The sequence below is a fragment of the Channa argus genome, chromosome 22 (assembly GCF_033026475.1).
Source record: "Channa argus isolate prfri chromosome 22, Channa argus male v1.0, whole genome shotgun sequence".
NCBI lineage: Eukaryota > Metazoa > Chordata > Actinopteri > Anabantiformes > Channidae > Channa > Channa argus.
In genome coordinates, this window is record NC_090218.1 from 11,677,307 (window position 1) to 11,690,626 (window position 13,320).

General features: G+C 41.4%; 1 protein-coding gene across 4 annotated transcripts in view; it reads left to right on the forward strand.

Moving 5' to 3' along the window:
• The window catches only part of dbn1 (drebrin 1), an 83,880-nt gene extending 73,346 nt beyond the window's left edge, over positions 1–10,534 (forward strand). For 2 of the 4 annotated variants that reach the window (XM_067491724.1, XM_067491727.1), the window contains 7 exons: positions 1,019–1,075; positions 1,519–1,633; positions 2,622–2,750; positions 7,559–7,666; positions 8,886–9,358; positions 9,460–9,559; positions 10,301–10,534. In XM_067491724.1, the coding sequence (XP_067347825.1) occupies positions 1,019–1,075; positions 1,519–1,633; positions 2,622–2,750; positions 7,559–7,666; positions 8,886–9,358; positions 9,460–9,559; positions 10,301–10,356 (1,038 nt within the window). In that variant the 3' untranslated portion in view covers positions 10,357–10,534. Of the gene's footprint in view, positions 1–1,018; positions 1,076–1,518; positions 1,634–2,621; positions 2,751–7,522; positions 7,667–8,885; positions 9,359–9,459; positions 9,560–10,300 lie in introns of all 4 variants that reach the window. The other 2 variants (XM_067491726.1, XM_067491725.1) reach the window with 2 other exon arrangements.
• The last annotated feature ends 2,786 nt before the right edge of the window (positions 10,535–13,320 follow it).

Sequence of the window (13,320 nt, forward strand, 5' to 3'; positions counted from 1 at the left end):
ATTACTGCTTAGTACTCTGCTGCCCATAAAGTATTTAAAGCAGTAATCAGTCGGTTCATCTGAAGGTTAATGGCCCCACTAGGGTGGAAATGAAGTTGCTCCTGTTGGAGCTGAGTTTATTTAAAACAAACATCCCCCGATGAAGAGGATGAAGATCAGACACACCTTCATCCCTCCTCAGGTCTCAGTGGTAAAGGGTTGTTTAGGTGTCTACGCTGTGTGTTTATTCTTAGTTGATACATTAATTTCTTCTCCTTCTGCTCATCAAAGTCTGACACGAGCATGAAAAGTGCGTTTACTCACCTCTGGTTTTAGAATCGCGACACAAAGACGACAGCAATTTGTCTGAAGTGTGTGTACGTGTGTTCAAGGGTGATTATTCTCAGTGGCTGTGCAAAACGTGTGCTATTCATTTTCACAAGCCGATAGAAACACATCAGGACATCTTGCAATCAGCTGCCTGCTGAGTCGCATCACGGCTGTGATTTTTTTTTTTTTTTTTTTTGCAGCTAATTTTGTGAAGGTTTTTAAATCTGGGAGCTCACACACATTCAGTTGAAGAACCCAGTTAGTCAGTGATTGTATCTGATGAAGGTGAGCCTGTCACGTGCAGAAGCCAAATATGTGTTGGAGAAAACCTCATGTGACTTGTTGTTTAGTAAAGGATTCTTTCGATTAAGGCTTTTATCTGACCTGACAGAGTCTTAGGTGTAAATAGTCATTTAGAAACTTCTTTAATGTAACTATGTACTGTAATTGTAAAGTGTAATTTGGTCTAAAGTTTTCTTATCTATTTCATTATCACATCCATCAATACACTAGTTTCTACTTCAGCTCATTTCTAGAAACCGAGTCTCTCACGCCACTCGCTGGTGGTAACGTTTAACTATTTGTCATCTGTTCAACAAATCATGTTTTGTTTAGTTTAGGTTTTTGGATAATGATTAAATCCCATTTTGATTTATTATTATTATTATTATTATTAGTATTATTATCTGTAATTTTCGTTTTTCTGCAGACCACAGAGCTGAGCATTGAAGACCTAAACTTGCAGAAGAAGGAGTCTGAGGTAGAGGTGAGTTTGGGGAAAACATTAGATTGAGAACCTGCAGACAAGCAAGAAGCAAGTTAAGAAGAAAGTCAGAATAAGAAATGAAACTAAAGGATCTGGAATATTAAAGAATCAAAGGTTATTAGAACACAGTGACAAGTTACAAAGTAAGGTGGAAAAAACACGTCCAGTAGTTCTGAATTTAAAGTTTAAATCAGCCTGCGGAACGTTTCAGGAAGTCATTTTTTTTTACTTCTCAGCCAAAACCTTTGTTGTTTTTACAACAATTAAAAACAAAAGAAATTATGACCTGATGACAGTTTGAAGTAACAACAAGAATTTAACGCTTAATCTGCTAAAAACGATTCAGTAAAAGGATTTTTTTTTTTTTTTTTTTTTTTTTTGAGGACATTTAAATATAAAACAAACAGAATGTGAAGACTGTCCGTGGGTTTGTGTGTTTGCAGGAGGCGAAGGCCATCATCGCCCAGCGCTCCGGAAACCCCCGCGAGTTTTTCAAGCAGAAGGAGAGAGCCATGACCATCAGTGTCGACACCTCGCCCGTGTCCATCCACAGGAGCGGTAAACACTTTACTGTCTTCCAGGTTCAGTTTATTGTCCTGAAACACCGGGAAAACGCTGGGAGGAAAGAAAGAGCGGAAGAATCTGCCCAGTTCAGAGCAGAGGGCCTGAAGACAATTATAGGGATGTGGTTTTTAACCCTTTAAAGGTATCACTACTTATTTTATGAAAATGAATAAAACTGGAAAGTAAGAGAGGACAGGACAAGGGTCTTAAACCAGAACTCGAACGAGCACAAATTCAAATCATTTCCTCTGGAGAAAGACGGAAGTGTCTGTGCTGTTGGGCATCTGCTGCCAAAGCTCGCGTGGCCAATTTTCAGCCTCTTTTAAAATTCATTTCTGCAACTGCCAACAGCGAAGCCTGTGTGTGTGTGTGTCAAACATTTCACTTGTAATTAACGTTAGAATCGGAAAAGTGCAGCAGAAGCCCGGTGCTCTTTAAAGCAACGACCGTTATCAGCCACTGAAACTAAGGAGTTTCAGTTTGCATTTCCGATGCATTGCAGCTGTTTTCCTCATAATGTGGAGAATACGGAACTTTCCGGAGTCGAACACATTCGACTCAAAACTGGACTCACACGCGTTAGAGACAAAGACAAGTTAAGTAGCTGAGGATGAAAAGCAAACTTGTCATTTCTGCTAAACTACAACCAGCCTGTTCAAAACCACACTAACCACTTTTCTTTATTTTTCTCTTCTTTCTTTCTCCTTTTTTTTTTTTTTTTTTTTTTTTCTCTGAACTCATTGGACTTGACATCACCTTTCTCATTCTCTACTTCCTGTTTCTATTACTCTGGGACCAAACTCTGGCTTCTCCTGTCTTCCTTCTACTCTCCCTCCTCTTGTGTTTTTTTTTGCCTTGTTTTTCTGTCTCGTCTAACTTCCCCACATCTTTCTGTCCTGGGGCGTCACTCCGTTCCCTTGTGTGTGTGTGTTTGTGTTCGGGGGGGTGTGTGTGTGTGGCTGTGTGTCGTCCTGACTGCCAGGCCGTTTGGACAGCCCGTTCTTGAGGCAGCAGCACAATCTCAGCAGCCCCAGTTCGACTCCCCCGCTCCGGGGCACGTCTCCCCTCCGCACCCTACCACAATTGCGGACGCAGCCCCCCGCTGCAGCCGGTAGGTACAGCACATCACGGATAAACAGCCGAGGAAGAAAAGGAACATCTCTCCTTAGATATCCTAGTAAATCCCTTCCACAACAAAGAAGAATGAAAATAAAAATATCAACCTGCATGTGATTTGATTAAACGGTCTCTCAAGACAGTAAATAAATTTAAATGCACAATAATATGCATTGTATTAAACGTTGACACGTACACAAAGAGACGTCCACATTTAAATTCAGAAATTGGTGGGACCACGTCACGTGATGCTCTGAGTTCTGGCGGCCATATTGAGGATGCTGCTGATAAACTGGTGTTGTCTTTGTGTCGTGATTCTAAAACCACGTCTCTGTTAAAAAAGAACTCGCTCCACGCTTCAACGCCAACATCGCAGAAACAGACAATACTGTTTGATGAGTTACCAAGACTAGTTCCGATTGTCGCGTTTCTAGTGTGTGTCCTTAAATAAAACTGAACACTGAAAATTGACTCGAAGGACAAGAACGTTTGGAAACTACTGTGTGATCTGTCTTGAGAGAAAAGAGGTGAAACGTCCACATAGATTTAATCTGCAATTTTTAAAATTCACTGCATGTAGCATATGCACACACACACACACACACACACTTTTATGTCCCATGCATCTTTGCACCAACCCATAAACTCACCTCACAACCTTCCACCAAATCCAGCCCCCAACCCCCCCGACTTTGCCCTCTGCTCCCTGACTCCTAACATCAATCAGCCACAGTGCTGCTCTCCTTCATTGCCACAAACACACACACTCTTTAGTGCCCTGCTGCTACAACTACGTACTCATAAAAGCAGTAAATGCAGATTAATCCACCACAAAAATAGTCCTCAACAAATGCACTATTACCTGCGTCTTTGTTTTGTTGCTTTCGTGCGATTTGTTAACTATAGAGATTTTTAAAGACCAACTCAGATGTTCCCATCTCCCTGATTTCTTCCCTCAACATAAAGTAAATTGGCTTTTGAATTATTCCAAAAAAGTTTCAAGTTTAGGATTCGGACATCTGTAACTTTTGAAGCCTAAATACAATCGCAAACTATATTGAACAACATCTCCAGCAACAGCATTTTTATATGAAGTCAGGAAAAAGCCAAAGGAAAAATGCTTATAAATATAATAAAACCGTTGCATGTATTTGTAGCAAGGATGTTTTAATGCTGCACTTTACCTACATAACATCATAGCTATTATCTTTTACTCATGTTGAGCTTATAACCGGTGCAGTCAAACCTTCTATTTAGTTTGTGCACTTTGAGCCACTCGTTCTAAAAAGCTCGTTAGTATTTCTCTAAATCAGGAAACGCTTCTTGACGGCTGTGAGCCATGAAGCTGTTTGTCAGTTTGTGTGATAGATGTTCAGTCTGTCGTCCCCTCAGTCTTCATTCTTTAGATGTCGTCCAGTCAGCTGCTGGTGTTCAGTTATTTTTGTGACTGTTTCTGTTTTATGCTTTAAATTTGCAGAAAAAAAAACCTATGAGGGATGAAAAGAAGAAGTTTTTAATCTACAGAATTTCATTGATTTTCTTTCACTTTCCTCCTCTTCTGATCCTCACTCTCATGCTTCCAACCCTGGACTGAATCACATCTCTGCACACTTATGCAAAACAAACCACACCTCTAACCCTGACCGACCTGTGAGTGTCTACTAAAGTGTGTGTATGTGGCGTCATCCACCCGCCCGATGGCCGTCACCACTGTTTGTTGGCCTGTTTTTGACTGAATATGGACCTTTGCTGTTCAAAATGTGTGGAGTTAATGTAGTTGTCAGTTCAGATTAAAACCATAATGATGATTTCTGTATGTTTTGGCCCATTAGTTACATATATCAAACACCTGGGATTATTGTTGACCAATATCCGAAACATCCCACAGTATCAAGTTGGTGTATCTGAAACCTCCTAGATCCACAACATTCTCCTCCAAATGTACATTTACAAATCATGCTGTCCATTTTTTCCTCAACTAAGTGTTTATCTGTGTTGTGGGGCCCATCCCTGAATAAAGTTTGAATTTTTGCATTTCTTCAGTGCCGTGACCACAGAGCAAATCAGCATTGAATCCGAATTCGTGCAGAGATCTCAAATATCTCAAAGCAGGCAGGAAAACTGCATGGATATCTACCTCTAATTTGGCTGAATCCGCTGTTCAGAAGCACGTGGGATGCTCTCAAAATGGTCAGAAGTAAAGTAGTTAATGGGCAAAATCATGCAGAAAACCCTTATGATCTGTAGTGTGTTAGTGCATGTGTGTACGGCTGTGCTGTGATGGCCGTTGTAATGTGGTTGGAAGAAGAACCAGTTCATCTCTGTTTCTAGTTACAAGTGACACTAAAAAGAAAAAGAATTCTAAACTGGTGTCCGTCATCAGTAAACGATGTGGCTCTTTTTACCTGACATAATAATGATAAAGTGCATCCTTCCGTAGATGCTTAGATGTCCTCATGTTTCTAAGGTACTGTAGGTTGACCCTCAGGTGAACTGGAGAAGCCACCAAAACAAAGACCCTGCTGAGCAGGATTTGATGTGTCATTTTACCCGGGTTAAACGTCTCCGTCAGCCATTTGTCTCTAATCAAAGTGACACTGGTTTTCTTCATCTGTGGTTTTTATTTGTGCTCTGGGGGAAACTTGTTCTGGTATCAGAACAGGACACGTGACTTCATCAAGCATGAAATCATCCAATGTTTAAGGAAACGTGATCTAATCACTGTCGAAGTGATTCTCCTGACTGGAACTGTGTCGTGATGAGTCGTATTGCTGGATGGTGTGTGTGTGTGTGTGTGTGTGTGTTTGATGCAATAATAGACAGTGGATCTGTTTTCTGACCAAGTCATGAAAGACTGTAGTGACTGTCGTGGGTTTGGAAATGATTTGCCTTTAGCTGCCCCGTCCTTGTTGGATTATACTGTGGTGTTTACGGTGCCCGGTGTCTTCATCTCTCTCCAGAAAAGCAGCAGTTAAATCACTTTTGGTTCCACGAGTGACACCTTCTCATTGCTCCTCCTTGACAGCAGTTTGCAGGCCATGTCTGGTGTGTGCTATTGGAATTAACTGACAAAAGGCCCCAAATGCACCTCATGCTTTTGACACCATACTTCAGACCTGTTTGCAGCTCTGTAAAGGTGGAATTCTACATCTGCGTCCTGCATGTATGGGTACATACACATGCACGTTTGTTTTATACCTGCATATAGACGTACATGTCCACGTGGGGCCGTATTGCCTTTAGCATAATTACAGCGATAAAATGGACCTGATGAACTTTCTCCAGACTCCCTGGGGGAATGGTGCTTCATGCTCTGCTGAGGTGTGGTCCACTGAAGTGTATTTCACAGAAGCAGAAGCACAAAATTACAATGACAAGGGAAAGTATGTGAAGCCTCCGGAGTCCTCTTGTTTTCTGCAGCAATGTTTTTGATAGACAGCGAGACTGACAATGTCCTTCCCTTTGTTGCTGCTGAATAAACCTGTGAATGTTGTGAGGGGTAACAGGAGCAGTCATTCCAAAGACCAAATAGCAACTTGTGAAAATGATTCAGTTTTCATTAACCAAATAGTTTGTGTCGCGTGTCGCACTATAGCATGCTGTCAAATCCAGACTTTTCTCATTTTAAAACTCATGAAAGTTAAAATACAAATCTCAAATCACTCAGCATACTCATGTATAAATATTGCATAAAATCAGTGTGAACATCTACACAGGTATTAACTGTTACATTTCTTGTTACTTTTCCGTTCTTGTTTTTTTCTGGTTTCTTTCTGGTTTCGATCCAGGTTCCCGACATTATCCAATCAGCTTATTCGATGCACATCTCCGCACAACGCGTTGTTCATATCTGGGAGGTTTGGACGTAGGCATAACATGCTGCCCATTAGGCCTAATGTTCACTATCATGGTTTGGCTTGTTATACTAAACAATCATCAGTTATAAAGTTCGTCTGAGGCTGATTCTTCTATAGACATTTGTTCATAAACCAAGAAAGTTCTGGAAATCACCAAAGGTGTCAGGATTCTTACTTAAGAGCACTAATGTCGATGTGTGCATTCGATTCCATGTCGGATTCCAACCAGCTGGCAGCACCAAGAGATTAAAGGTCACGGATCACTAAGCTTCTTCCCCTGTGAACCATGAAAGTCTGGACCCAAATTTGTGTCAGTCCATCCTGTAGATAAACCTGCATGACCTTCTGATGGCACAAATAAAAGTCAATCCCAATAAGTAGGTTTCACTCTGGGGAAATCATGGCAATACACCAGTTAATAGATCGGCACCACCGGCATGGCTGGAAATAAGAGCAGGCTGTCTCTGCGTGGAGCTCAGTATTTGAACGTCTTACTTTGAGTTTATTCTGAGTTTTCTCAGCAGGTTTTGGTCATTTTCGGACTCATTAATGTGGATGTCACCTATAAAAAAATCCGAACAGCATTTGGGATGCGGACAGTGATTCGGTGACTTGGTGACTGTAATTAATTGAGCTTTTGGCAGCAAAAGTGATGTGATTGCTGCTGATTGTGCACTGATTAACGTGTTGAAGTAACACAGGATGTGACTATGGCCTGTTTTATCAATTAGCTTCACAGGGTGAAAACTTTTAGAATTTACCTCCATGAATCCAAATTAACTTTAGCAAGTCCTGAATTTCAGCGCATTCTGCGTTAGTTCAGCACAATGTATGATTGTGTCGGAGGATTTCTGCGAACCTCGTGTGCACCTTTTTCCACATTTTGTCGTTGTGCCGTTTGCTTCTCCAGGGGATGATGATGATGATGATGATGATGATGACGAAGCGAGCACAGAACGCAACATGGCTGCCGTGTCGCCCATTCCTAAAATAGTCACTACGCCAATCAAAGAGGACTCGAGCAGGGAGGAAGACGACAGCAGGGACGAGTGGGGTAAGAGTGAGAATGGAGAGTACAAATTTCACACAAGCTGCTAAAAATAAAAAGTTTCCTGAGCTGCCTTTTAGTGTTTCTCGTGCAGTCTGAAGCGTTGCTTTCCTGTTTAAGAGTTCGCATTTCTGTCGACTTACAACAACGTGTATCTTTAGTAGTTTAGTTTAGTTTAGTAGCTGCAGTACAGTAACCAGCAAATGTTGATAGTAGAGCTACAATATATTTCTTTTCTACTTTCTGGAATTACTACTCCCAGTTTCTGTAGTTTAAGCAACTAACCATTAACAATCTCCACATCAGTTACAAAATCATCAGTAATTTAGGTTTATAAACCCGAAGTTTTGATTCAGCCCCATTAGTATTTGGACTACTGTAGGCTAATGTTGTATTTATGAATATTAAGTATCTCACATTGGGACAGGAGCCGAAAAGACTTGAAAGCCTTTGTCTGGCTTGCAGTGGATATATTATAGCATGTGCTCAGTGGGGATCTTAGACTGGAAAAACGTTATGCATCATAAAACTGCTCAGCTTAAGATATTTTTCCATATCTACCATAAAATACACACCACACTGTACATTTAGCACAATAGCTTAGAGTAATACACCATAGTGACTTATAGTACACTATAGTACCACATTTCTTATCATCTAAATTTCATAACTTGGCCTCATAGACTGACAGTTTAGTTGGACACAGAGTTTATGAGTTACATACAGAAAAAGACACATCAGGCTGCTCTGCTAACTCAGTTAGCTAAGTTATCTCACGTTAAATGTCAACGATGCGACACCGGTGGAAGTTCTGCTGTTCAAATGTGTCTTCACCACAATTACAGCAGCATTTAGCTAATGCTATTTATGATTATATTTTATCATTATTATCTACACTTACCAGTATCCTACTTTTTCTCTGCCAGAATGATAACTCCTCTTCAATTTTGTCATCTGGTTTTTCCTTGTTTGATTAGACGGGTTGTTTTCTCTGAATCATGCGCTTCTTGCAACGGAATGAGAGTCGGGGCCATCACACTGTTGCAAGAAGCGCATGATTCAGTGTAGTGACATCGTAGGGTCACTGGAAACTTTGCACACAGTCAGTGCTGTACTTAGTTGAACTTTTGTCAGTCCTCCGGAGCCCCCTACTGACCTGAGGCCTTTCCTGCTGCCACTGAGCACCTCTGCATGTACTTAGACCGGATTGACTTTTTTCCACCAGATTCTGTGGCAAAGCAGGAGCAGAAACCTCCGGTCCAAGAATCGACTCCCCCCAAGCCTGTGCAGAGTGTCGCCCCGCAGGCCCGTGACGCTCCATGGGAGTCCGAGACAGACAACTTAGTTGACCTGTGGGACAGCAGCCCTGCGCCTGCTGCCAACCCCTCTCTGTCATCCAATCTGGTGGATCTGATGGGCAGCGCTGACGTCCTTAAGGACGACATTCAGCCTAACCCCGCCACTTCCAGTGGACGGCCTCAGCCCCTCCTCAGCTTCGATCAGATGATGGACGGGACTTTCTGCCCAGGCCCCGGCGTGGAGGACGACCCCTCCAGTCTGGTAGACATTGCGGGCGCCGATCAGATGACACTCAGCTACCAACATGCACTAGAGCATGCGTCCACTGACGGGCAGGAGCTGGATGATGGACAGCTGCTCATGACAAATGGGGGGACAATGCTGAAAGAAGGAACTCAGGTCAGACAGGTCAACGCTGCTGCTGTGCACTCAAATCCAGGCTGTCTATCTTTTGATGTTTCGTATAATTGTTTCCTTTCTCTGTCTGCTGGTGGATTTAGCCGAGTGAGGGCTATTTCAGCCAATCGCAGGAGGAAGAATTCGGCCAATCAGAGGAGTCCTCAGCCAAACCCGCAACAGTCTTTTATAACAAGCCACCAGGTGAGACACCAATGAAAATCACTGTAAAGTCTTAACCCACTGGATTGTAGAAAAGTAATAAATGTATTTAAATGAAACTTAAAACAACAGTTTCTGTGAGCTGAAGACACCTGGTGACAGGAGAAGATCTGTAAAGGCACTGCTCAATACGAATGCGATTCAGTTGTGAGGACTGCTCGGACCTAGTTGGTCCTGGTCAGAGCCAGTCCGGCTAAACATGTTTATTATTTAGAACCGGTATCGGTGACCACTGATCTCACAACTGACGCAGACCTAGAATAACTACAGCTTTACCTGAGCGTAGTGTTGTTTTATAAAGTTATATTACGTTAGTTTCTCTCTGTAGGCTCCATAGTCCATATTGTCCTCATCTGCCATTTAGCAGCTTTTCTTCATGTTTTGGTCTTTTACACACACAGATTGCTAAGTTACAAAGACAAAGTTCCCGGTCAGCAGCATATTTCTTTTTTTGCGGAAGAACATCTGCGAGTTTCCCGCTCTCGCAGTATTTGGGAGACTTCTTATCTCCAGAGCGTCCAGTGAGTCCTAAGAAGTCATTAGATGTGTTGCCCCCAGGCATCAGGTGTCTAGACTAGAAATCTGTGATAGCTGGTGGACACAGTCTTTGTGTGAACTGTCCACTTTTTGACAGTCTTTGCCAAAAAAGTAACAAAGATGTGTGTCATAATCATTGTTTTAATGAATAAGTGAACCAAACCAACGCACCTGTGACTTTTTCAGAGATTGATATCACGTGCTGGGACACGGACCCCGTGGTCGACGAGGACGACGACTAATCGGCCAATGGGACACCACCACCGGACCAAGAGGAAGTAGGAAGTGCGCTTCATGAAGAAACAGATTTTTTTTCTAAAAAACACAAACAAACAAAAAAAAAATAATATTAATAACAAGTCTTGCATCAAAACTACTTCTGTATTATCTTTTAGAGGAAAACAGTAGCCACCAAACAAAGACGGCCGGGGTTTGAGTTGAACATGGTTTGGAAGGCGTAGTTATGGTTTATTTTCTGTGTTTTTATTTATTTGTTTTTTCTTCTTTTCTTTTTTTTTTTTTTTTTAATATGCAGATGTACTCGCTGGGAGCTGGGGATTTCTGTTTCTGTACACGATTTGTTACACGTTGGCGTAGCGCACTGCTGCATATTAGAGACAATGAAGCCCAGTGTGCGGCCGGTGCACCTAGTCTGTAGTGCTTTAATAACACCATAAATAACTAATGCAGTGGCTCATCACAGCTTTTCCTACCTTTTTCACTTCCCTCCTTTCTTCTGCCTTCCCCCACAAAACTACTCACCTTACAAGTCAGTTAATCTTCTATTTAGCCTTTAGGTTAATGGGAAAAAAGGTGAAATATTTATTTTATTCTAGTGTATCTGCGCTGCTTTTTCCAACACTTCCTGATGTGATCTAGTCTCTCGAGATGAAATTCCCCGATGACTCGAATTGTGGCTCCCAGTTTTTCACTTCCTTTTTGTATGATTTTGAGACTGAATTCAAGATTAAATGGCTTGTAAATGTGTTTTTTCTTAAGTGCGTGCTCATTTTTTCTTCTTCTGCCTCCTTGTGGATGAACAGCAGCTTCTCCATCAGCCCTCCGCTCTGCTTCCATCAACACCACCATTTCTACCCTCATACTTCTAAATGTACTCGAGCAAAAAAAATTAAATAAAAAATTGCATCTAATTTAGATAAATATGTAGATATTTTTTCAAGTATAAACATATTTTTTTTTAGCAGAGTTTGGCTGTGGAATAACAATCATGAAGCCATGTTCAGCTAGAAAAAAAAACTTCTTTGTATGATTCTTATTCTCATATAGAACTTTCTCCCAAAGACTAACGAGAAGATTTCAGCAGGCTCTTCATGTTTTCACAGTGGTTGGAAGACACAGGAGGTGGATGATGATGGAGGGCGCGTGGTACGAAAGGGTCGGGAGCAAACTTAGGCCACACAGTACAAACAGGTGGCAAATTAAAGGAAAAGCCAACATAAACGGCCGGGAGAAAAGGTTTAGTGCGGCTTGACATTGGTTCTACAAGTCTTGCACTGTGTAGGTCCAAAATCCCAGATACAGTGGGTGTTTATCTGGTTTGATAATGTACAAGTCACATTGGCAGATTCATGAAAACATTCAGAGATTCTTGCATCTGATCCATTCCACTCATATGTTTTCCTTTAATTTGTCACCCGCCTGTAGATGTCTGCGTAGAGAACCAGATGTTCAATGTTTGACCATACGCTGTCAATCAAGTGTGTCAAGTTAGAAAAGAAATTTTTAAAAAATGTCTTTATACTGAAGAACTTAAATGCAAAATCAATGCAAAAAGGTTTTATTTGGTCTAATAAAACACAAGGCCGGAGCTCGGACTCCTTTAAACCAACAATAAATCCCGATGACCTCTCACCATGAGTTAGAACTGAAGAAGCCTTTCAGATGAGATTAGAAGCACCTTCAAGGACTTTAAGTAACTTGATGCAGCCATCAAAGAAGCCCCTCTGGAATAACCTGAACCAGGATTATTGCATATGTCTGTCAACATTCTCAGATTCTCTCTACGTTTGTGCAAATGACAAATATTTCCAAAGGAAGTTTGATCACTTATGAGACATCTGGTGCTCCAAGCAGCTCGAAACAGTCAAGAGTCACTGCTGCCCGACGGTTTTAGTTGAACCACAAGTATTTTGTTTCCTTTTTTTATTTTAAACTGCTGTGATGTTTTGGTGGGATGGGCTGAAACAGGAGGCGTATGTTTTTATTACCTGTCAAAAAGTGCTAGAATTGCTTTTCAGGACCTTTTTGAATATTAGCAACAGCAGTGTTCGGCTTTTTGCTGTAAATTCCTGTAGAAAATAAACTCCTAGGCAATAATAACACCTGCGTGCGTGTGCGTCAGTGCTTCATGTAATCTCAGACCGAACCCTTAAGATGCACATGTTGCAGGAATCCTTGTTGTTCTCATCCCTGAAGGTTTGTACTTTAGGTCTCTGTGGTCGAACACGTTGTGCAGCATCATGCATTTGTCAGAGACCAGACGCCCTCTGATTGGTGAGAATTTGAATATCAAAAAGGAACCGAAGCCTTTGTGTGGCTCTGCACGTGCAAGTTTTGTCTACACGTCGTAGGAATGATGACAAACTGCGCGTTGAAGTTCCTAAAATTGTAATTAGGAACATATTGACCAAAATTCACTGCACGTTGACTTGAGAGCTGGAGTGTGTTTGAATCTGAGTTATAAATCAAACCGCTGCACTTCTCAAACTTCTTTGGACAGAATAAAATTTCAAGTGACATCAGTTTCTTTACTGACTATGAAGTGACAAGCAGATTAAGATCACATTTGACTTAAAGTGAAAATTAACTTTGCACAAGTAGTTTCATTTCATTTGCTGTGGCTAATTGTACGAGGCCTGTGAGTTTCCACAACCCTGTACCTCCACAAGAAGGACAGAGGAATAAGAGTTTCTAAAGCTCAGCGTTTGACCGCTTTAAACATGTTAGAGACTAACATGAAACTAAGAAGAAATAATTTGATCTGATTTACAGACAGGCTGTCGTCACATGACAAAATATTTCATCACACACTTTTCTGTTTTCCTAAACACTCTTAGTATCTGCATTAGAATTACTGAATTACCTAATTACCGCGTGGTCCCTGTGACGAGAGAAGCGTGCTTTGATTTGAGAAGCTTAAAATCAGCTTGTTTGTGCTTTTCCAATATTTCATCTCCACTTCATCC